The 26062-nt window shown below is 45.3% G+C and overlaps 1 protein-coding gene across 4 annotated transcripts in view; it reads left to right on the plus strand.

Moving 5' to 3' along the window:
* Positions 1 to 26062, plus strand: part of ZAP70 (zeta chain of T cell receptor associated protein kinase 70) — a 199628-nt gene that overhangs the window by 37533 nt on the left and 136033 nt on the right. For 3 of the 4 annotated variants that reach the window (XR_011363954.1, XM_069977926.1, XM_069977927.1), the window contains exon 2: positions 7043 to 7467. Coding sequence is in view for 2 of the 4 variants with exons in the window: in XM_069977926.1 (XP_069834027.1) it covers positions 7066 to 7467 (402 nt within the window). In the remaining 2 variants the exon portion in view is untranslated. Of the gene's footprint in view, positions 1 to 7042; positions 7468 to 14460; positions 14649 to 26062 lie in introns of those variants that run through there. The other variant, XM_069977928.1, reaches the window with a different exon arrangement.

Below are 26062 nucleotides of genomic sequence, written 5' to 3' on the forward strand. Positions count from 1 at the left end.
TTGTATATAGCAGACCAGTACTCCTCCCTCTGCCCCCCTGTATATAGCAGACCAGTATCCCTCCATGTCCCCCTGTGTATAGCAGACCAGTATCCCTCCATGTCCCCCTGTGTATAGCAGACCAGTATCCCTCCCTGTGCCCCCTGTATATAGCAGACCAGTATCCCTCCATGTCCCCCTCTATATAGCAGACCAGTATCCCTCCATGTTCCCTGTATATAGCAAACCAGTATCCCTCCATGTTCCCCTGTGTATAGCAGACCAGTATCCCTCCATGTCCCCCTGTATACAGCGACCAGTATCCCTCTCTGTGCCCCTGTATATAGCAGACCAGTATCCCTCCATGTCCCCCTGTGTATAGCAGACCAGTATCCCTCTATGTCCCCCTGTATATAGCAGACCAGTATCCCTCCAGGTCCCCCTGTGTATAGCAGACCAGTATCCCTCCATGTGCCCCCCTGTATATAGCAGATCAGTATCCCTCCATGTCCCCCTGTTTACACCACTGAGGAGAGGAGGATCACACCGTCCCTACAGTCACCACCTCACCTCAGAGGAACTTGAGTGGATTGCGCTGCTGCAATCCTCCTCTCATCTCCTCATCACTGTAAGCTCCTGCAGGGTGGAGGCCCCTCCCCCAGGCAAGGTCACGACCCCATACTCACTGATGCTTTCCTTTCCTGCTGCACAGCGTTGTGACCTGGTCTGGGGGAGGGGCCTCCACCCTGCAGGAGCCGCTCACAGTGATGAGGAGATGAGAGGAGGATTGCAGCAGCGCGATCCTCTCAGAGGAAGAGCCGCCTGCACGGAGGAGGCAGGAGGAGATGACGCTGGTACTTGCTGTCATCTGACTAGGTAAGAGATCCAGTCAGATGACAACAAGTGCCATCAGTTATGTGCGTGGGCTGGGGGCCCACAGGAGGAAGTGGCGAGGGGGGCCGGCGGGCCCCCCTAGTGTAGGGGCCCGATCGCCATGGCGACCGTTGCGACCCCTATAGCTACGCCACTGCTGGTGATAGTTGCTAGGTAGGTTGTGCTTGGGATATAGATGTAGTGTCCCACTACGTGTTTCTTTTCTTACACCTAGGCAAAAGTGTTTCTCTGCAGTGTCACAGTTAGGACGATAAGCTGCTGTACCTTACTCCAACCACTAGGTGTCAATCCTTAACAGCACAGCTACAGTTACCACAGGTTTAGCTACACACATCCTTCCCTGTATAGTAGGCACTTTCTTTGTTTTAGTTAGTTAGTGCCAGGCTTCAGTAGGAAGGATACTACTAGCTAGCTCCACACAGTAAAAGGAGACCTGGGACTCTTACTACCCCATTAGGTCGGAAACCCGACACTGAGGAACAGAAGGCAGTCATATATGCAGAGATCATATATATATATGCGATGCCCGGGCCCCTAGGGACCACTCCGCAGTGTAGATGGTGCTAACAGGCAGGAACCGGGGCAGCTGTAGGGCATAGGGTTGTCACGGTGTAGGCATGAGGGTGATATAGCTGGAAACTGGGCTCCTGACCATGCGGGGATACTGGGCATGCGATTCCTCGTTGTTCTTAGTCAGGGCACCAATTATCACACCAATGCCAAGGTTCAGAAACATGGTAGTTGTATATTTATTGTAACGGTGGTAACTAGTAGCAACAGTCTCTCCGGATGCAACCAGGAATAAGGCAAACTTGAATAAAGCAGAGTAATGGGTGATGCTGCAATAGGCTGTGCTGATAGCGTGCTGAATGATGGGAGTAGTAGTGAAACTGAAGATGAGATGCTGGGTGGAATGAGACTTGAATGAGATACTTGCTGTTGATGATTAGAGAAGATGATGATGAGAGGAATGACTGAAGAATCGACACCCAGATGAGAATCTTGAGACTTGAGACAGGAACACAGCCAGTGGACTGGAGCAGCAGAGCACACGCAGGTCTCTCTCTTAGCAGGGAGAGAGGACAGGCACACTTGTCTCCCTGAAGGTGGAGGACAAGACTGAGGTAGAACAGGAAGTCACATGGTAACCCCAGCCAAAGCTCAATGACCATTGGGGGTACCATGGCAACAGGGCACAGTCGTGTGATACACCAGCCTTTGCATCATCACACCATTAGGTATATACAGAGAAATATACATGAGAAGTACCATACTTGAACACTGGGGGCGACATAAAACCCTTAGGCACTGATACCTGAATATAAACACAAGAAATGAATGGAATAGCAGACCTGAATACTGAGAAGGGTGACACAATACACGCAGTTTGCAGTGAACCATAGCTTTCCAGAACAGAACTGGTCATAATACAAGTGTGAGCATAAGAGGGCTGTTCTGGGACACTGCATATACGTTAGTACGATGATTACTTCAGAACACTCTGAATAGACACTTCACCACATCCCGGCAGAATACTGACTTAATTAGGCATGGGGTCCTCCTATCCGGTCCCTGACACCTTCCTCTGTTTATTCAATCAACTTATCTTTTTGTCTGTTCTTATTCCTGCCGTTGATTTTTTTCCTAAGCACTGTTATTGCACTAAAGGATGGGCACAGAGCAGGGGCACAGACCAAGCTAGCGGGCCATTGGTATAGGCTGATCTAGAGGGGGTGGGGCCTGTTCCAGTGGCCGTCAGGGGGCTAGGCCTTTGTGTCGATGACGTCATGGGGGGGGCGGTATCAACTGTGGTGTTGCGGGCGGTCCCCTTACCCCTTCCTGCAAGTCCCACTCCTGGAGCCGATCCCGACCCCAGGAATCGCCGCCCGAAGCTGTGCGCGCGTTATGCAAATCACTAGAGACGAGTTTGACGTACATAGAAATTGACTGTAAAGTTGAACTTTGTTTAAAGTGGGACTCATCTCTGCTGCCACACCTTCTTCTACACTCCACACTACACGGTAGTCCTAACCAAGGCCTGGTTGCCATATGTTTAGGGGTGGGTGTTACCACTCCTGGCCACCGTCATGACAAGTAGCCCCCAAAAACACCAGAACCCACCAGCAGGCCCAACACCAGTTCCAGAAGCCTGGGTCATGGCATAGACACTTGCAAAGTGTGGAGCCTGTCTAGTAGTGCAGAACTCTGTAAGTCTGGTGCCTTAGTGACTTTTGTTAAAAAAAAAAAAGAACACTCACAGCAGTTATTCTGCGGTTATTCTGCGATGGTTTTTTCGTGACATATTCCTCTTTATGTTTGTGGTATACTTTGGTTGATACACTCAGTAGTTTTTTGTAAAAAAAACACAACATTTGCACAAAAATTTGAAAATTTTACAATCCTTTATATTCAAAATTCTCTTTTTCTGAGAAAAATAGTTATGTCAGGTAAACTTATTATTACTGCAACATCTACAACATGTCTGCTTTATGGTGACGTCATTTGGTTAACGTCTTTTACTTGTTAGGATGTTAGAGGGCTTTGAAATTTTGCAGCGATTTTTTCAAATTTTATTTTATTTTTTTTGTACGCCGTTTACTATACGTCACATATGACAAGTTATTGTTTTTCGTCAGGTCAGTACGATTACAGTGATATCCATGTTATATAGCTTTTGTTATAGTTTATGGCATTTATACTATAAAAACTGTTTGTGTCTTGCATATTGTAAGAGCAGTAATATTTGTATTTTTTCGCCAATGGAGTTATGTAAGGGCTTTTTTTTGCGGCATAAGCTGACGTTTTTAGTGGTACACCTTTTGGGTTCATGGGACGTTTTGATAGCTTTTATTTATATTTTTTAGGGGGCAGGATTAACAAAAAATGTCATTTTGGTTAGTTTTTTATTTATTTTTTGAATGGCGTTAATCAGGCGGTATAATTAATGTAACAGGTTAATAGAAGTGGTCATTACGGACGCCGCGATACCAAATATGTGTATCTTATTCATAGGGGATCATTTATAAAGGTGGATGGGGAATGTGAATATTTATTTCTATTATTTATTCATTCATTTAATTAATTAATTTGTTTTAATTAATTATATATTTGTGTGTGTGTTTTTTTTTTTTTTTTTACTTTTGCAAGTACATATATAATGCATTACAGCACATAAGCTGTGCTGTAATGCATTATATAGTGAATGAGTGTCAGTGTGTGTACACACACTGACACTCATTCAAACGATCAGGTCCCTGCAGCTGATTCAAACGATCAGTGCAGGGACCTGATCGTATAGCACAGGGAGGGGAGCCAAATCCGGGGGGGGGGGGGGCGCAGGGGACCGGGCAAGGGAGGAACACGGGGGAGCTGGATTGGGGGGGGGGCAAGGGACCGGGCAAGGGAGGAACACAGGGGAGCTGGATTGGGGGGGGGGGGCAAGGGACCGGGCAAGGGAGGAACACGGGGGAGCTGGATTGGGGTGGTGGGGGAGCTGGATCGGGCCAGAGGGGGACGGGGGAGCTGTGGATTGGGCCAGCAGGGGGCACAGCCTCCTCCTGCTGCCCGATTTCAGATAAGGACAGCGGGGGGAGGCAGAGAAGGCATGACTTCCAGGGACGTCATGATGCGTTCTGCCACTGCTTTTCATGACATCCCTGGAAGTCATATTGGGGGAAGGGGTTAATAATATTATTATTATTATTGTTATTGTTAATTTATTTATAGAGTGCCCTTAATTCCAGAGCGCTAATAAGCACTTTTCTAACACACTGGTTAGACAGGATAGGTTCCTTTTGGTGGTAGGTATTTTAACAGGCCATTATACTGTTGTAGATACTTGTGAGGAAAGACTCGAAGCACACACCCCTCAACACTAACACCCCAGCTACACCACCAACCAGAAACTGACTAGGAGTTTTATACTGGGGGTTAGAACTAGTCCACCATTAATGGAGGATAGGTGAGACAACTCGATGTCCCATAGGTTGGAACCTTCTAGAAGGTGTCCCTGATGGGAGTGGGATGTTGCTGGCAATCAATTCTATAATAACTGCCCAGTTCTGCCTGATTGGGCAGATAATCAACCTGTGTAATAGGAACCTTACACGGCTTCCTGTCTTGAGTGAATCAAGAAAAATATGCTGAAGCCAGCCCAATATGAGATAGAACTAGAATAGTAAGTTACTTATTTTGGAGTCATAGTTTTATTTAAATTGGAGAATAACCTTCTGTTAAAGGGGTTATCCGGCACATACACTTTTTTTTATGTATGTTGCTGCCCTTATGTAAAACATAACAAACATCTTATCCTTACCTTTCCACGCTCCCCTGTGTCCTCCTGTGGTGTCTCTAGGTCCCGCACTGACTACAGCTGCTGCTCCTTTCAAGACAAACTCCTCTTGGCAGTGACGGCCTGCTCAGCCAATCATTGGCCGCAGCACTGTCCCAACTCAGTCAGTGATTGGCTTAGCTGACTGTCACTGCTGAGACGAGTTTGTCTCGAAAGTAGGGGTGGCTGTGGCCAGTGGGGGACCCAGAGACGCTGCAGGAGGACACTAGGGGAGCGTGGAGAGGTAAGGATACAATGTTTATTATGTTTTATACAAGGGCAGCAACATATAACGTTTTTAAGTCCTGAATAACCCTTTGGACACTGTACGGGAGAGTCTCACTATCCTCAGGAGCACTTCCTCTGGGTTTATATAGTACTGTACTGTAAAAGGCTTTACTTTGCCTATCAGTAATAAAGATGTTTTATTAGTAGAATAGCCACCATATAGCCTGTGTATGGCTGATAGCTGGACATGCTATGATCATTATTTGTGAATAGTTTAATAAATATAGTCATATATTTTGAGAGAAAAGACTGTTATGTTTCTTATAGAGAAACTTCGAGATCCTTCAGATTTGTTCAAACCCGAACTCTGAGCATTTGATTAGGTAGGTTGGTAAAGGAGTTGGATGCCGCCCTAGGAAGTACTGGTGGATACAGCTTATGGCTATGTTCACACTACGTTAAACTACATAAGTCAAAGAAAAAGAACAAGGCACTACTCAAATCAATGAATAATAATAAGGGGTGCTCTACCCAAGCATAAACAATAAACGTAACCCAAAGAACAGGAAAAAAAAAAGCTATGCCAAAAATAGGGGGTGGCACATCCACAGGTAATTAAATGATAAGGATGAAATAATGGACTATGGTCCAAAATATAGATAATTTAGAAATTTTTATTAATGTACCCCGACATGCACTCCCCTCTATGGTGATATCTATTCTTGATATTTGGGCCTTATTTGGCCACATTTATTCACTGCTACTTCTTGTCTTGTATTTACTGATTACAGGCTTATATACTGTACATACTTATAGACACCTTATGTTAGGTTTTTGTACTGTAGCTTGTAATATCATATGAGCCATTATGTCGGGGTACCTGTTGGGTCTGTGCTTATTTTGCACAGTTCCATGTTTGTGCTTTGTGTATTTTAAATGATTTAAATTTGTATGTCTTGCACCTGCTTTTTTGTACATTAATAAAAATTTCCTTAATTACCTGTGGATGTGCCACCCCCTATTTTTGGCATAGCTTTTTATCCTGTTCTTTGGACTACGTTAAACTATGGCCGTAGTTCTCGCCGCAGAACTACGGCCGTAGTTTTGCGGTGTGTGACATAGCTTTATGTTGAATGGGATCCCGGCCGGAGCGTACACACATCGTATGCGCTCCGGCCGGGAGCCCATGCGGCGCCGGAACAAAACTGACATGTCACTGAATTCCGGCCGCAGAAATACCTGTCAGTTCACACAGTGAAGCGAGCTGCTCCGGCCGCTCGCTTCACTGTGGGCTATGGGAAGCTCTGATGCGGGCGCACACTGATGAGCCCGCATCAGAGCTCCTCGGCCGTAAAGATCATCCGGCCGGAGTCACGGAACGACCGGTCTGATACAGTGTGTGAACATAGACTATGGCTGTATCCATATTTTTCCGGACTCCATAGGGTGGCATCCAACTTCTTCAGCCACCAAATCAAATGCCGAGAGTTTGGGTTTGGACGGACGTGAATATACTTGAAGTTTGCTCATCTCTAGTTTCTTATTCATTAAAATGAAGTCTACTGTTTACTTTGTTGTTTAAAAATCATAACTTTATCCTTGTTTTTACAGCTGCCTTTTAAACCCTATTAAACATGCCAGATGATGCAGGTCACTTGCCTTTCTACTATGGCAGCATTTCTCGTGCTGAAGCTGAAGAGTTTCTCAAGCTGGCTGGGATGATGGATGGCCTTTTCTTGCTCAGGCAGTGTCTGCGAACACTTGGTGGTTATGTTCTCTCCATGGTATACAACCTTCAGTTTTACCACTACCCTGTAGAACGGCAGCTGAATGGCACATATGCTGTATTTGGAGGAAAGCCTCACTGTGGCCCAGCAGAACTTTGTGAGTATTACTCTAAAGATGCAGATGGATTATGCAGCGTTCTCCGTCGACCTTGCAATCGGCCTAGTGGAGTGGAATGCCAACCTGGAGTATTTGACCATATCAGAGATAATATGATGAGGGAATATGTCAGGCAGACCTGGAAACTAGAGGTGAGCATCTTCTCTTTTGCTTAACTGTGGAATGATTTTACATTTTCGGCAGATGTCTATGTAATTCTTGATCGACAAACTGCTATTTTACAGTATAATAAGTTGTTTAGAATCTATTTAGTGCTAGTGAATCTTTTACTAAATCCATGGGCAGAAGGGGTAATGTTCCTCCTTGAAGAGAGTACCATAAAAGGTGTAGAGACTTATGGGCCTTTAAGACTTTACTGAAAATTTTGGGATATGTAAAACAGCTCTCTGGTGCTTTAAGTGGAAGCTACCTCTAAAAGGTGACACCAGAGAACTGAAAGGGGTTGCCCAGCGGCAATACACTACCATTCAAAAGTTTGGGGTCACATAAACAATTTTGTGTTTTCCATGAAAAGTCACACTTATTGACCACCATACGTTGTGAAATGAATAGAAAATAGAGTCAAGACATTGACAAGGTTAGAAATAATGATTTGTATTTAAAATAACATTGTTTTTACATCAAACTTTGCTTTGGTCAAAGAATCCACCTTTTACAGCAATTACAGCATTGCACACCTTTGGCATTCTAGCTATTTATCTGTTGAGGTAAGCTGGAGAAATTGCCCCCACGCTTCTAGAAGCAGCTCCAACAAGTTGGATTGGTTGGGTGGGCACTTCTGGCGTACCATATGGTCAAGCTGCTCAATGGGGTTCAGATCTGGTGACTGGTGATGGCATGGCGTTGCAAAATTGAGTGATAGCCTTCCCTATTCAGAATCCCTTTTACCCTGTACAAATCTCCCACCTTCCCAGCACCAAAGCAACCCCAGACCATCACATTACCTCCACCATGCTTAACAGATGGCGTCAGGCATTCTTCCAGCATCTTTTCATTTGTTCTGCGTCTCACAAACGTTCTTCTTTGTGATCCAAACACCTCAAACTTGGATTCATCCGTCCACAACACTTTTTTCCAGGCTTCGTCTGTCCAATGTCTGTGTTTTTTTGCCCATCTTAATCTTTTTTTTTATTTGCCAGTCTCAGATATGGCTTTTTCTTTGCCACTCTGCCCTGAAGCCCAAAATCCCGCAGCCGCCTCTTCACTGTAGTTGTTGACACTGGTGTTTTGCGGGTACTATTTAATGAAGATGCCAGTTGGGGACCTGTGAGGCGTCTGTTTCTCAAACTAGAGACTCTAATGTGCTTATCTTCTTGCTTCGTTGTGCAACGCGGCCTCCCACTTCTTTTTCTACTCTGGTTAGAGCCTGTTTGTGCTGTCCTCTGAAGGGAGTAGTACACACCGTTGTAGGAAATCTTCAATTTCTTAGCAATTTCTCGCATGGAATAGCCTTCATTTCTAAGAACAAGAATAGACTGTAGAGTTTCAGATGAAAGTTCTCTTTTTCTGGCCATTTTGAGCTTTTAATTGACCCCACAAATGTGATGCTCCAGAAACACAATCTGCTCAAAGTAAGGTCAGTTTTGTAGCTTCTGTAACGAGCTAGACTGTTTTCAGATGTGTGAACATGATTGCACATGGGTTTTCTAATCATCAATTAGCCTTCTGAACACATGGTACCATTAGAACACTGGAGTTATAGTTGCTGGAAATGGGCCTCTATACACCTATGTAGATTTTGCACCAAAAACCAGACATTTGCAGCTAGAATAGTCATTTACCACATTAGCAATGTATAGAGTGTATTTGTTTAAAGTTAGGACTAGTTTAAAGTTATCTTCATTAAAAAGTACAGTGCTTTTCCTTCAAAAATAAAGACATTTCAATGTGACCCCAAACCTTTGAACGGTATTGCTGCTGGTGCATATAAAACAATATACATGTTATACATGTTATCCTTACCTGTCCGTGCTCCCTCGGTGTCATCCTCTGTGGTTAGTGGCCCCTGATGATCACAGAGCCTCCACTTCTGACGCAAACTCTTCCTGTCAGTGACAGCTTGCTTAGCCCATCACTGACTGAGATGGGACAGCCCCGCTGCCAGTGTTTGGCTGCGAGGCTGTCAGTCCCGAGACAAGTTTTTCTCAGATGTAGAGGCTGTGTGGTCAACAGGAAACACCGGCGGTGACATCAGAGTTGGACACTGATGGAACACAGGCAGGTAAGGATAACATGTTAATAGTTTTATATGCACCAGCAGCAATATATTGAAAGAGGCTAACCTTTAAAGGGAAACTGACAGCAAAGATATACATTTGTGCTTCCAGTTTCCTGTTGCTGATCACATCAGCAGTGCATACATACCTATGCAATGGCGAGAGGAAATAGAGACTGGGGCACTCACCGATACTTCCAAGCTGCTAACTTTAATACCGATGTTTACAAGTCCATGATGGAGGGAGGACAGATGGAGTAGCGGGCGCCTATACCCCGGGGTATAGGCGCCCGCTACTCCATCTGTCCTCCCTCCATCATGGACTTGTAAACATCGGTATTAAAGTTAGCAGCTTGGAAGTATCGGTGAGTGCCCCAGTCTCTATTTCCTCTCGCCATTGCATAGCATACTTCTGTTTGTCTTTGTCTGGGAGCACCACTAGTACAAGCACCTCAGGCTGGTCCGCTCTATTATACGTCCTTTAATTGCTAGCGTTACTGGCAGTGCCGACTGCACTCTCCAGTTCCAGCATACATACCTATACCACTGCTATGTGATCCAGATTGTTGCTAAAAAATATTCTTTATCCCGGTGTCTATGACACTGTAAGCTCCCACCCCGCTCTCAGGCTTCTGTTGCATTTTAAGGTGGTGAGGCAGGTGGTGGTCTGACACAGCAGTGGCTGGAAAGCGGGGAGGGAGCTAACAGTGTTACTGACCACCTATCTGACCCCTTATCAGCCTAGAATAAAGAATGTTTTTTAACAACACGCTGGATCACTGCAACATTATGTATAAAGGTAAAGGTATGTACTGTATGCCCTGCTGATGTGATGGGCAACTTAAACTGGCAGCATGCATTTATGCATATCTCTGCTGTCAGTTTCCCTTTAAAGGGATACTCTGGCAAAATCCTTTTCCCAGTAATTGAAACACACTACAAAGTTATATAACTTTGTAATATGCTTCAATCGCCTATCTGCCCCCCTTCCCTATCTCTTCCCCCCTCAACCCACCAGGAAGTGAAGTAAACTCATTCTTACCTAATGACTGTTGACCCCAGGCTTTTCTGTGGCAGCCATTTTGTGACAATTACATCATCAAGAGGGAAACTGGTCTAAGCCCTGTTAGGCCAGCCTCCCTTTGTCAGATGACTCAGGTTGCTCAGCTCTGATTGGCTGAGCAAGCTGTAAGCCATCTAACAGTTCTACATCAGACATCACAGGAGACAAAGTGCATCATGGGAAACCAGGAAGTGAAATGAAAATGAAGACACCAACTGGAACTTCAGTTGTTCTTTAGCATATCCTTCTTTACTAAATAAAGTATTCACATGTGGTCACAGCCTACTGTGGTTAGTGAGCATTTTTGATATTCAACTTACATTTACATTATATGCATTTTGTGTATACACGATTACATTTATCTGCTGTCTATACATTATGCCTAGATAGAGTGGCTAGAGAAGTATAACCTGCCACTAGATGGCCCTAGTAATCTGTATAGAGGGAATCAGTCACTGTACGTATGTATACAGATAAAGGCCCAGAGAAAGAAATAATGTGCAGGGACAAATAGATTGTGTGTCCAGGCTTGTGCTAGGCTAATATTGAGGGAAACTTTGGCTTATCTGCCCTGATTCCTGTTGCATTCACCCCACAGTGACTAGCTCTGGATGGGAAGCACTTTTGTACCTGTTTTCTTTTCGACAAACAGGAAGCACCCACTCAGCCAAACAGCGACCCTTCCTTCCTAACCACAAGCAGTGAACGCAGGGCCGGGAGAAGAAGTTTTGGTGCCCTAGGCAGAGAAGTCAAATGCCACCCCCCACCCCCCAGTGTATAGCCCCCACATAAAAAATAGCCTCCTGGCTGTCCCCACATAGTGTATAGAAGGGGTCCCTAAACTTTTTGAACACGGGGTCAGTTCACTGTCCTTCAGAGCGGTGGTGGGCCAGACTATATACTGCTGCTATATCTGGTCCGCAGGGAGCTGTTGCCGCTGGAGGATGACACTGTATCTGCCCATGAGGAGGAGGTGGAGAATCTGTCTCATCTGTCTCTGGTCTGGGAGAGGAGCATTGCGGATGGCTTACGATGGTGGAATTGTAGTTCTACCACAGCCACACAGGAGCATGCTGGGAGTTGTAGTTTTACCACAGCCACACAGGAGCATGCTGAGAGTTGTAGTTCTACCACAGCCGCACAGGTTCATGCTGGGAGTTGTTGTTGTTCTACCACAGCCACACAGTAGCATGCTGAGAGCTGTAGTTCTACCACAGCCACACAGGATCATGCTGGAAATTGTTGTGCTACCTCAGCCACACATGTGCATGCTGGGAGTTGTAGTTCCACCTCAGCCACACAGGAGCATACTGGGAGCTGTAGTTCTATCTCTGCCATACAGGAGCATGCTGGGAGTTGTTCTACCTGAGCCACACAGGAGCATCCTGGAAGCTGTAGTTCTACCTCTGCCACACAGGAGCATGCTGGGAGCTGTGGTATTACCTCAGCCACACATGAGCACTAACACACATACACACACACACACACTCCATTAGCACACACATTCCACTATCAAACACACACAGATACATACATATACTCACCCACACAGCATTAGAAGTGGAGGATGACACTGTCAGCTGAGGATCAGACTCTGTCGGGAGGGTGGGCAGGGCTTGTCTCTGCACTTCTACCCTCTCCTGATTGGCTCCAGATGTCATGTGAGATTAGTCAGAAGCTTTTCTTCAGCTCCAGAGCCAAGCAGAAGAGAGGAGGAGAGCAGGTCCTGCCGGTGCAGGGCTGGAGCCTTCAGCAGCTGTGGGGCAAAGTCGGGAAGGGATGCTGAGTGGGTGAGGTCGTGTGGGGGGATTTTTACTTGAGCATACATTGCACCCCCTGTAATTTAGAAGAAGATGGCGCCCTAGGCCATTGCCTACCTTTTGTCCCGGCCCTGAGTGAACGTTACTTGGTTGGACTTGCCTCTGTGGGATGGACATGATGGAGGATCGGGGCAGTTAAAGTAAAGGCTTCTGGTAATTTTTAGCCCAACCCTAGTATGGACAAACACTGTTTTTGTCTGACAATCCCATTAATAGGAGTCACTAGATAATGTACCCAGCGCTGCCTGGGTCTAAAGTGTCAGTGTGTTAATTAGATTTGTTCCAATGTCGCCCAGGAGGCAAAGTGGAAATTGCCAGGAGCCCTATATATCCCTTTATACACTATATACCCCGACTGCACTATGTAAATTGTAGCTTAATCACATTAGAAATAAACTAAAAACTTTAAACATCCTAAATACCTAATAGCCAAACTGAGATGTCATGTGATCAGACTGTATACAGAGCCTGGTTATATACAACATTGGCAGTTTTATATACAGCCTGGTTATATACAAAGATTGTCAGTGTTATATACAGCCTGGTTATATGCAACATTAGCAGTGTAATATACAGCCTGGTTATATGCAACATTGGCAGTGTTATACAGTACACAGCCTGGTTATGTACAACACTGGTAGTGTTATGCTGAGCCTGGTTATATACAACATTGGCAGTGTTATACAGTATACAGCCTGGTATACAACATTAACAGTGTTATACTGAGCCTGGTTATATGCAACATTGGCAGTGTTATATACAGCCTGGTTATATACAACAATAGCAGTGTTATATACAGCCTGGTTTTGTACAACATTGAAAGTGTTATGCTTAGCTTGGTTATATACAACATTGACAGTGTTAGTGGAGGTCCTGTATACCTGTAGTGTATAGTTCTGGGGTCCTATATACCTGAAGTGTGTAGTTTGGGGGTCCCCCCAACGACTGCAGACCATAAGTAAGGTGTGTGTGCAGAAAACCTGCAGCTTATAGAAATAAGTGCATACACAATCCTGCAACATCATAATCTAGCCCTCTTAGGCACTACCTTTTTATTCTTGGGGAGGACAGAGAAGAGGTTTCAAAGTTTCTAATACTGTATATACTCCCCCTCCTGCAGGTAGCCCCCGTACTGTATACACTCCCCTCCCCCTTGCAGGTACTCCTATACTGTATACATTCCCTCCCTGCAGGTAGCCCCCATATTGTATACACTCCCCCCTCAGGTAGCCCCCATTCTCTATACCCCCCTTGCAGGTAATCCGTATACTGTATACATTCCACCCCCCGCAGGTAGCCCCTATACTGTATACACTCCCCCCCTTGAAGGTAGCCCCCATATTGTATACACTCCCCCCTGCAGGTATCCCCCATACTGTATACACTCCCCCCTTCAGGTAGCCCCCATGCTGTACAAACTACCCTCTGCAGGTAGCCACCATGCTGCATACACTCCCCCCTTCAGGTAGCCCCCCATGCTGTATACACCCCCCCCCCCCCAGGTAGCCTGCATGCTGTATACATTCCCTAACACCCCCTTACTGTATACATTCCCCAACACCACCACCCGGCAGGTAAGCCCTTTACTGTATACCCTGTATATACACTGTACACTGTTAGGGTGCCTTCACTCCTACCGGATCCGCAGCGGATTTCACGCTGTGAATTCTCTGCGAAATCCGCTGTGGATCCAGTGTCATTCAACCCTATGACACTTCATACTCGCAGCGGGATTGACATCCCCCTGCGAGTATGTAAATTAACCCCCTTGGTGGCCAGAGCGTAGCTTATACTGACAGAGGCACCCATTATCCCTCCCCGTGAAATCCGCTGTGGATCTGGTGCATGTGAAGGCACCCTTACTGTATTTATTTCTGTGGATCTGTTGTGAGGCAGCTGGCCCTAGCAACCAATCAGATTCCAGCTCCCTGTTAAAAAATGAAAGTAGTAATATTATTGGTTGCTAAGGCTACCAACTGCCATTTCAGCTGCAGCACTAATTATATCACCTGCGTGTGCAGTGTTAAGATTTTCTCCATTCATCTCTTACCCCTCCCCCTCCCCTCCTGTACATCTGGCAAGGACGGGACCTTCGCTTTAACCTTCCCAGGCACCCAATGTATCTGCCTGCCAAATTTGGGGTCAAATGCTTCAGGCGTTTGGAAGTCTATAGAGGACAGACTGACAGACAGACAGACTGTATATAACAGTATAGTAAGTAATTACTTAGTCTATTGATGTGTTTACACAGAGAGATTTATCTGACAGATTTTTTAAGCCAAAGCCAGAAATGAAATGTAAAGAGAAATCTCAGTCTTTCCTTTATGACCTGTACTCTGTGTGTAGTCTGCACCTGGCTTTGGCTTAAAAAGTCAGATTAATCTCATTAAAGTCATACATTCAACTAATTCAAATGCAGTAGAAACGTTGTGTGAGCCTGACAACCATATCAATAAAACCATTGGCAACACCTTTATCGCTTTATTAGGTTCCTCAGCCATTATTAAATACCATTGACATGATTGTAAATAGAGTGTAAGGGGGACATTTATGAAAACGGGTGTACTTGTATGCTGGTCTTAAATTAGGCCCTGCCCCCAATTACCCTGCCAGATTCCCTAAGAGGCATGTGCACAGCATAACACAGCATTTACCAGGTGACCTACTTCCAATAGTGCATCTTAGTGCCATCTTCCCCAGTTAAATGACATATTGATCTGGCCATCTATATTATCCAAAAAAAATTCCTCTGGCTTCTGTCAGTCGGCATGGGCCAGTATGGGTACTGTAACTGGTCTGTGTTTACTAAACAGTAATTCTACTGTGGAATCAAAATGAATTGGTATGTGTTTCCCACATACATCAGTAGTTTACTGGTTGTGATGTGGCCCGGGGTGCTAGATGGCTAAAGCAAGTGGGCTTCTTGTGTTTTCCCTGGGGTATTTGTCACGGTGGCCAGTGGTGGTATCAATCCACAGACACATTAACACTGGGCTTTGTAAAGGGTAGCACAAGTGTGGGTGCAGTCCAGCACTTAAACAGAAGATAATTACTTTATGCTGCGTTTAAACGTAATGATTAATTTTCGAATTTACACAATAACGATCGAATTCGAACGATAATCGTACGTGTAAACGTAGCGAACGATCAAACGACAAGCGAGAAATCGTTCATTTTGATCTTACAACATGTTCTTAAATCGTCGTTCGCAAAAAAATTCGCAGATCGTTCCGTGTTAACAGTCGTTCACCGATTTAACCTATGTGCGAGATAGGCTTAAGCGATCGCAAAACGATGGCAAAACGATTTTTCCATACGATATATCGTTCTGTCTAAACGCTGATTGTTATTAAAAAAAATCGTTAATCGTACGATCGGGCGAATTATCGCTCTGTGTAAATGCAGCATTAGAACTTCAGTACAATACAGGTTAAACAGCTTTGTAGGTGCAGGTACAGGTGTTGGTGTAGTGTCCCAGTACAGGTGAGCCACTAACTAATTGCACCTGGGTAAAGTAAATCGGTTCAGGTTCTAACAGTGGGATATGGTCAGAGGTGTTCTGTGTTTTCCCCCCTAGGTGTCACTACTGTGGTTTTTGTATACCTTGTTTTATGCACAGCTGAAGGAAACTCTGGGTTAAACTGTTGTATGTCACATGATTGTTTCCCTCCTATTACAGGTGCAGGTCTGTTTTCCTTCTTTCTGTCCTATCCTCCCACTCCACTCTTCTGTACACACAGACGCACCAGTCAGAGGTTAAGGGAACCCTATAAAAGGAGGTTAGTTCCTGGTGGGAGGAGTTCTGTAGTCAGTTCGTTAGAAGGAGCCACACAAAAGACACAGTTCCTGCTGCAGTGAAGCCAGGGCCTAGCTTAGGCCAGGACCCTTGTTAGGGACCAAGAGGCTCAAACCGACTATTTCTTATGTAAGTAGTATTGCTAGACTCTTCAAGAGGAAAGGGCATCCTATGAGGATCACCTTGTCCATGCCAGGGATACTCTCACACAGTGAGTTAGGCCCTGACCCCAGTAAAATAAAGCTGTAACTAGCCTACGTATTCTACTGCGTAACATATGGCTCTCCTGTAAAGTTTCCGGAAGTCTGCTTCACCCAGCGCAGGGACCTGGGGCCTCATACTACCCTTATAGGATGGGTAACCTGACACTGTAGGGCATCAGGCGGTAAAGTATGTGAGTACACGTTTTCTTCTTCTCTTAACTACACTATCCCAGCAGACTACAAAGCTAAATTGGACAGGGCCTTAAGACGCTCCTCTACTCTCAATTTGGTTGTTCCAGCTACTTCTACCTCTCACCTACAGTAACGGAAGTCTTACTTTGTATTTGCACTGGAAAAAGTATCTCGGACGTTATTTTGGTTAAGCTACTGGACTCTGTCAGTCATTTTGCACCTACACACCAGGTTACACATGGGTCACCCAAACCTGTGGAGGCAGCACCTGTCTGACCGGATGTGGGTACCAACACCGCTCCAGGCTACCATGACAAGTGCCCAAGTGACCCACACCCACCTAGCAGCCACATAACCACTAAAGATACCCCGACCAACAGTTACAGGCAACCACGCCACTGCCGAGTTGCCGCATTTGTAGTGCTTGAGGTAGTAACTGATAGTAGTAGTAGTGGTAGTAGGCAGTAGAAGTGTTGCTTGACTCGGTACAGGTTTAGGGGCTGTCCTGGGGACCTTGCCTAATTAATATAGTACTCTGCTGGGATAAGCAGTAAAGGTTCATCCAGCTCACCTGGTGGGTGCAAAGACCTGAAGGAATCCAACCTCAGCAGCAATGAATAATAAAGAAAGACGTTGGTCGGCACTTCCACGAGTTAAAAACTTTTCTTTTATTGCAATACTTTAAAATCCATGTTACAGATCCAAGAAAAAACACACAAAGGCGCTTCTGGCTCTCAGCCCTTAATCATGTATGTGGATATGAAGATTTCTTCTTTCAAGTCTTAAAAGGACAACTCCCACCGGACCTGAAAAAAAAAAAAAAAACACAGACACATACACACCATACTCACCATCCCTCCAGTGACGATTGCCACTTGAATTGTCCGCGTCTCCGTCACCTCCGGCCGCAGTCTTCGGAACTCCCTCGCTTCCAGGTCCATGGGAGAGAAAAGGCTGCCAGTGCACTTGCACACCGTCAGCCTTTTCATTGGCTGGAGCGCATCCCATGGCTTCCAGCAAGCTCAGCCAATCAGGGTCATGTTGTCCTTTTAAGAGAGACTTTAACCCTGGTTGCTGTCCCTTTAAGAGTGACTTGGGTCCCGTCCCTTTAAGAGAAACTTGGGTCCCTTTAAGAGCAACATGGGTCCCATACCTTTTGGAGTGACTTGGGTCCCTTTAAGAGCAACATGCGTCCCGTCCCTTTAGGAGTGACCTGGGTCCCTTTAAGAGCGACTTGGGTCCCGTCCCTTTAAGAGCGATATGGGTCCTTTTAAGAGTGGCTTGGGTCCCGTCCCTTTAAGAGCGACTTGGGTCCTTTTAAGAGCGGCTTGGGTACCATCCCTTTAAGAGCGGCTTGGGTACTGTCCCTTTAAAAGCGGTTTGGGTACCGTCCCTGCTACACGGCCTCAAATCTGCTATTTTACTGACTGAACTCTGCTACTTATAATGGTAAAGATCATTGCTCGGTTACCATGACAATCTTACTCATGTCAGGGAAGCAAAATTGTTTAGGACCTTCCATCTTCTACATCTTCTATTGGCCAATAATGGACATGTGACTGTGTGAATGTTGTGATACATTGCCTGACAAGACCTTAGAATTTCTATTGGCTGCTATATTTCAGCTATTTGCATATGTGCTGTGATTGGCTGTTGGCATTTACAGTGTGGTCATTATTTCCAATGGGCCATTATTTTCTATGAGAAATTAGGAGTCTTTAAACGTAAATTTCTTAAAAACTTCAAATCCAATCGAAACGAAAAATAGATAGCACACCTCACACCACCGAGGGCTTCGAAACGCAGTTTGAACAGAGTCTGTGTGCAAAGCGGTTCGGGCTGTATTACGCACAAAAAAATAGCTGGAAGAAAAAGAAGAAGAAGAATACGGATTACAATATAGTGCTTTTTCAAGCACTATAATAACTTCAGTGCAATGCAAAAAAATACATAACAGAATTGCTCACTAGGTGCAGTGCAAAGTAATGCAAAAGAGGAGAAGATCTCAGCGGCACTTCACCATAAATTCACCTTTATTAACTCCAACACATGCTTAGCAGGACATTGAGAGGACGCAGTGCAAAGTAAGTTAACACTTGAGGTAGACTTTGGGGGAGATTTATCAAAGGGTGTAAAATTTAGACTGGTGCAAACTACCCACAGCAACCAATCACAGCTCAGCTTTAGGCAGTGCTGAAAGGAAAGCTGAGCTGTGATTGGTTGCTGTGGGCAGTTTGCACCAGTCTAAATTTTACACCCTTTGATAAATCTCCCCCAAAGTCCAAATTCTGCTTTCCATCAGTTTGAAAGGAAGAGCTTGCATGCCTCCGCTCTCTGTGCCTCCCTGCTTAAAGAATTGACGAGTTAATTCTTTGAGCAGAGAGCAGAGGTGCGCGAGCCCTCCCATAGAAATGTCATTTGACACTGAGGCAGGTGGAATTCCACGGCGGATTCCAGCGAATTGTGAACTGGCCTTAAAGACTCAACTCTTGTTTAAGCGCTTTACTCTGTCACCAGGGGCGCAACTAGGATTCATAGCAGAAAATTGTAGCCCCTCCCCTACGCACAACACAAAGCACTGCGCATATATGTGATGTGGCCAAAAAATAAAATCTCTTGTGGTCAGAGGCAGAATCCTGCCTGCAGCCACAAGAGTGACTGGCAGAGCAGAGAGCCAATGTCTGCTTGCTTTGTCAGTCTACTGTATTTAATTAAAAGGGCCCATAAGGAGCCCTTATGGGTAAATACATAGGTGCAGAAGCTTAACCCCTTATGTACTACAGTGTGTAAGTGACCCAATGTTCAGAAGACAAGGAGATATCTGCTTTACTGCTTGTGCACTGATAACCCCTGACCTCTGCACGAAGCTCTTCACATTGATTGTGCAACCAGAGAACAGAGGTCAGGGGTTATCAGAGCAGTGAAGAAGAGATCTCTTTGTCTTCTGCTTGTTAAGCCCTTTATTAAGATGCAGCATGTAAGTAAACATTGGGTCACTTACACAGTGAAGTACATAAGGGTTAAGCAAAAGGACGGATCTCAACTTCTCCCCCAGGCCCCCCTCCTTCAGGGGCCCCATAGCAGCTGTTCGGTCTGTGTATGTGTATGTAATAGGGCCTTTAAGCTTTTTGTTCCACTGCGGATCAATTTGTGACTGTATGGATTGCCCTTACTTGTTAGAAGGTTTCCAGTCGTAGGCAAGGTTGAACCAAGGTGACAGTTAAAAGAGAAGTCTGGCGAAAAGTTTTATTAAAGTATTGTATTTCCCCCCAAAAGTTATACAAATTACAAATCATCAAATCATCCTCTCCAGCAGTCACAGCCCACACAGCTCTGGGAGTCGGGTCGTGATATCACCATTTTATCCAGGAAGTAAAGCCTTGATGCAGTAGTAAGTGCAGGGAAAAAGCACTTTATGTTCATTTTCCATAATAAGAGCATATTGGTGATTTGTATAACTTTTGGGGGGCAATACAATACTTTAATTAAAATTCCGGACTTCTCCTTTAACCCACCTTTGGGCTTAGTAGTGCATAGTTTTTTTCTCTCTGTCCCAAACAACTGTGTCTCTCTGTCTCTCACCAACTCCACTACAGAAGAAGACCATACCAGGGCCCTGAGCTAAGCTAGGCCTGGCTGTAGACTGCAGCAGCGACTCTCTCTCTCTCTGTCTCCTCACTGCAGCTAAGGCTGGGTTCACACTGCGTTTTTGCAATCTGTTTTTTTCATCCGTTTTTTGCAAAAAAACGGATGAAAAAAAACAAATGCTGTAGTGTGCATCAGTTTTGATCCTTTTTTCCATTGACGTCCATTGTAAAAAAAAATGGATCAAAACGGATCCGTTTTTTTGACGGACACAAAAACGTAGCGGACACTATTTTTGTGTCCGTTAAAAAAAACGGATCTGCTTTGATCCATTTTTTTTATAATGGAAGTCAATGGAAAAAAACGGATCAAAACGGATGCACACAAATGCATCCGTTTTTTGCAAAAAAAAAAAATGGATGAAAAAAACGGATTGCAAAAACGCAGTGTGAACCTAGCCTAACTGACAAAAGACCCTTCCTCTAGAAACTAACTCACTCATATAGGGGTAACCGGGTATAAACACCTATTGGTTGGGAAACATACGAGAGGGAAAGAATGAAAGACTGTGATAGGTTGTAAGTGTGTGTGTGTGTGTGTGTGTGTGTAGTACCTGCACTAGTGATTAGACAACAGTAAACATACATCAGAGCAAAGTTAAAGGGGTATTCCCTCCAAGAGCTAAAAAAAAATAAATTAAAATGCTCCCAGACCTAGCTGGTCTTACTCACCAAGTCCCTCTGAGTATTTTGAGCCATCTCCAGTCTTTCTAGCTGCTTCCGTTCCATAGTTACAAGTTTTTAAAATAGCCAATCTATATCCAACGTGGCGCTGGCCAGAAAACTACATCTCCCATCATGCAATGCTTATGCCTGATTGGTCCGTGATGTAGCAGAGCTGATATCCACAAGATATAGCAGAGTTGAGGTGAGGCAGCGGAATAGCAGGATTGAGGCAGCGGAATAGCAGAGTTGAGGCAGTAGAATAGCAGAGTTGAGGCAGTAGAATAGCAAAGTTGAGGCAGTAGAATAGCAAAGTTGAGGTAGCAGAGTTGAGGCAGCGGGGTAGCAGAGTTGAGGCAGCAGAGTTGAGGCAGCGGAATAGCAGAGTTCAGGCAGCGGAATAGCAGAGTTGAGGCAGCTGAATAGCAGAGTTGAGGCAGCAGAGCAGCAGAGTTGAGGTAGCAAAGTTGAGGCAGCGGAGTAGCAGAGTATTTTTTAGTCATCTCCAGTCTTTCTAGCAGTCTTCTGTTCCATAGTTACGTTCCAAGTTTTTAAAATAGCCAATCTATATCCAACTTGGCGCTGGCCAGAAAACTACATCTCCCATCATGCAATGCTTATGCCTGGTTGGTCCATGATGTAGCAGAGCTGATATCCACAAGATATAGAAGAGTTGAGTTGAGGCAGCGGAATAGCAGAGTTGAGGCAGCGGAGGAGCAGAGTTGAGGCAGCGGAGGAGCAGAGTTGAGGCAGCGGATAAGCAGAGTTGAGGTAACAAAGTTGAGGCAGCAAAGTTGAGGCAGCGGAGTAGCAGAGTTGAGGCAGCGGAATAGCAGAGTTGAGGTAGCAGAATAGCAGGGTTGAGGCAGCGTAATAGCAGGGTTGAGGCAGCGGAATAACAGAGTTGAGGTAGCAGAGTTGAGGCAGCGGAATAGCAGAGTTGAGGTAGCAGATTTGAGGCAGCGGAGTAGCAGAGTTGAGGCAGCAGAGTAGCAGAGTTTAAGCAGGGGGGTAGCAGAGATGAGGCAGCAGAGTTGAGGCAGTGGAGTAGCATAGCTGAGGCAGCGGGGTAGCAGAGTTGAGGCAGCAGAATAGCAGAGTTGAGGCACTGGAATAGCAATTCACAGTCAGTGGGGAACAGTGCTCTGGGGCTGGGGGGGCACATAGTGCAAGTGATGGGGGGGGCTGCTGTTAGAGAGAGAGACAGTGACAGCTGCACTGATCACTGTCTCCCTCTCTATCAGCAGCCACCCCTGTCAGTGTCCTCCCTCACTTCAGTGAGCCAGGTTAGAAGCGATTACCCAGGGTGGGGGCCAGGAGCAGGGAGTGGTGAAGGTTTGGACTGAGATTTGATGGTTTTATGTGTTTGGTGGGGGTGAATGTACCTAGATAACAGCAAAACTGTGCAGAATCCATAATACATTGATATTCAAAAGATGGAAAGCTATGGGTGGGCAATGTATTAATGCAAAAATAATTTGGTGGGGGGGAATACCCCTTTAACCCTTACCCTTTCAGCTGTGCACAGACTAGGGAAGAGTGAGACACCAATTGATGACAGTGCGGAAAGGCGCTTATTATGCCAGAGTGTAACACCTGACAAGGTTAGCTTTGGAAAGGTAATAGACAAGACATAGTGGCACACCTGTACTGGGGCAGTACAGTTGTCCTTCCTTGAATCAGTTTTAGTAGTCGCTAGAGTCGAGCAAACCTGAGCGTGCAGCATTTGATTACTAGGAACTGCTAAAGTTGGATGCAGCACTAGGGAATCCTAGAAAACCTGGATACAGTTTTTGACCTATGGCCGTATCCACCAGGACTCCCTAGGGTAACTTTAGCAGCCACTGGTAATCAAATGCCACAAGCACGGATTCAGATAAACCCCAGCGTGCTCAAAGCTTGCGCAAATCTAGGAGGCACCAACTGCGCCATATGGGTGGCAGTCACGATAGTCCGGATGGGTCAGTTGCCACTCAGGACTACCGTGACAAGAGCCCAAGGGACCCACTGCAACCCGACAGGTTACCTACTGGACGAGTACCACACTACGCTATTCTATACCTATTTTTTGTGGTATACTGATAAATCTTAGCCCCAAAAGATCGCTTTATTTGGCCTCTGTAAGTCTAATTGTGGTGAGCCCCTAGATGACGTTGTAGTGGTGAGACGGCTGGTCACTTGCTGGGTGGAAGTGTGACATCACTTCTTGAGGTGGATGGCCGATATACAGCCGGACCTTTAGGGTTTTGTCACGCGACGCCAGTGCCTTGTGTGCACACAGGTTTGATGGCACACCTGCTTTTAGAAGACAAGGCCGGTTGTACCCTTCTCCCCTGTGGTTGGTGTCCTGTCGGGTTGCTGCAGGGTCCCTTGGGATTATGTCACAGGTGGTCAGAGTGGTATAGTAGCCCTCCCGAATAGTGGAAGAACCCGCCACCAACAGGGCTCTTTGGCTTTTCTGCGGAGACTATCCTGCTCTGTACTGACTCCTATTCTTTGGCGTGGGTTGAGGTTATCTGTAGGCTAGTCTTCTCCTGAAGGGCTTAGCAGCGCATTATACAGCGTGTTTGGTGCTTTAAGAAAGAGAGTTATGAGAGCTGACTGTTCTGTGTCCTACCCATGTGGGGTACTGACTAAGAACTTACTTGAAGAGGGGACCTGGCAGAGGGCCAGGGCCCAGGTAGAACCACTGAGAAGAGCTATCTGAGCTGCGTCCTTTCTCCTCCAAAGCTCAGCTAAGACTCCTCCTTCACCCAAGGGACTAACTTCCTAACCAGCTTGTGTGCTGTGTTGTGGTTGGGTGGAAAGAGTGCAATAGAGAAACAGGATAGAAAAGAGAGGATCGGGCAGAAGAAAGGAGAAATCCTACTGGACAACAGAATCTGGTACATACACAAACAATAACCCTTTAGTATACTTCAGCTGTGCAGCTTTTAGACCTTAGTTACACACTATAGCGACATCTAGTGGTCATCTTTAATAATACAACAGCTGTAGTGAGTTCACAGACAAGTACAGACTTTTACGAGGGGTGTAAAGAATAGCAACACCCACAGTGGGACAACACATAATCTAATCCTATAGACACATGTCTATAGAGGATTTATGTCAGAAAATGTCAGGACTTTAAAGATCCTCTGTAATTTTGGACTTTAACCCCCTGGTAAACAAGTATTCACGATTCAGTTAGGGGATCTTGAATAGCTATGCCGTGATGATATTATAGGGAGTTTCTACATAGAATGCCAATGAAAAAATGAGAGAAAAATGTGGTATAAAAACTACAAGGAAAAGCTTTTTCTCACAAGGTTCAGCAGGTGTGGTGTGGTAGGGAAATAGTTTGACAATCATTTCCTAGAACTGTACCCTTTCGGTGCAACCAAATTGTCATGCATTTTTGCTGAGGTTATGTACGTGCTATAGAGTGTGGTTTTCTTCCTTCCTCACCTTCTTCCTGTGAACTTGATCTAAGTCTGTTTGCTTTAAGCAGCAGAACTACAGTATAGTAGCATTAAAGAGTACCTGTCATTAAAGATTCGATCAATGACTTTTGACGTCAAAATATATTTTTATTACACTCTTTAAACAGTAAACTATTATAAATGTAATTGTTTAAGTTAATTCTTTTTCATTGATGATGACTGCTGATGTTTGTAAAGAGGCGCCGCAGTGCCTGAAAAGTGCCTCAGCACCTCAGTTCTGCTGATCAGTGGCAGACCACAATGACAGACCACCAACAATGACACTGCCAAATAGTAGAATATTAGGCTATGTTCACACTCTGTAAGAGACCGGCTGTTCCGTGACCCCGGCCGGGTCACGGAACGGTCGGTCTCTGCACAGATCATCCCGGCCGGTACTGCAGTACCGGCCAGATGATCTTTATGGCCGTAGTGTTCTGATGCGGGTGCATCATTGTGTGAACTGATAGAGCTTTCTGCGGCCGCAATTCACTGAATTGCGGCCGCAGAAAACTGACATATCAGTTATTTGTGGGTCCGCATGGGATCCTGGCCGGAGCGTTTATGATGTGTATACGCTCCGGCCGGGATCCCATACCAGATAGGGCAATGTTCACAGGTGCATAAAGTACGGCCGTTGTTGCCGACGGCAACAACGGCCATACTTTTACATACGTGAACATAGCCTTAATGTGCGCACTCATTTATAAGGAACTCATCATGAGTTTCATGCTGACGAAACCATGGGCATAGGAAAACATGCTCTCCTACAGGGGTTATCCAGCGAAAATCTTTTTCTTTCAAATCAACTGGTTTCATAAAGTTATGCAGATTTTTAATTTACTTCTATTTAAAAATCCCAAGCCTTCCCATACTTATCAGCTGCTGTATGTCCTGTAGGAAATGTTTTCTGATACAGGGCTCTCTGCTGACATCTCTTTCTAGAGCAGCAGCAAATTTTCATAGAAATCCTCTCCTGTTCTGGACAGTTCCTGTCTGGGACAGAGGTGTTAGCATAGAGCACTGTGTCAACTAAAAAGAAAACAACATTCAGGACATACAGCAGCTGATAAGTATGGGAAGACTTGAGATTTCCAAACAGAAGTAAATTACAAATCTACATAACTTTCTTAAACCAGTTGATTTGAAAGAAAAAGATTTTCGCTGGATAACCCCTTTAATAAAACCATCTATGATTCACGAGAACGAGATGCATTGTCCCTGTTTCATGCTGCTCCTAATTTGGGCAGCATGAAACTGATGACAAGTTCCCTTTATTTCACTCAAGTAAAATTCCACTCAAGGGGTATTCCACTCAAGTAAAATACATATTGTATCATTCCAACTCTTGGAAACTAACAATTTATTCCATACTCGGCCTCCTTCCCCCGGTTTTGAGCTGCCGCTTTCTGCTGAAGACGAGTTTTCTGTGTGTGAGCTGCTCACTCTGTTTCCCCTCCTCCCTTTCCTAAATGGCTCACTGTAAATAGTTTCCCTGGCCAACTGTCTATGCACTATGAAGGGAGACGGAGTGAACAGCTCACACACAGTTTGTGTCTTCAGCAGAAAGCAGCAGTTCAGAACCGGACAAAGGAGGCTGAGAAATTAATGGAATGAATTATTAGTCTCCAGGAGGGGGGGCGATTTAAAGTGTACTTTACTTGAGTGG

The sequence above is a fragment of the Dendropsophus ebraccatus genome, chromosome 7, assembly GCF_027789765.1.
Source record: "Dendropsophus ebraccatus isolate aDenEbr1 chromosome 7, aDenEbr1.pat, whole genome shotgun sequence".
Classification (NCBI taxonomy): Eukaryota; Metazoa; Chordata; class Amphibia; order Anura; family Hylidae; genus Dendropsophus; species Dendropsophus ebraccatus.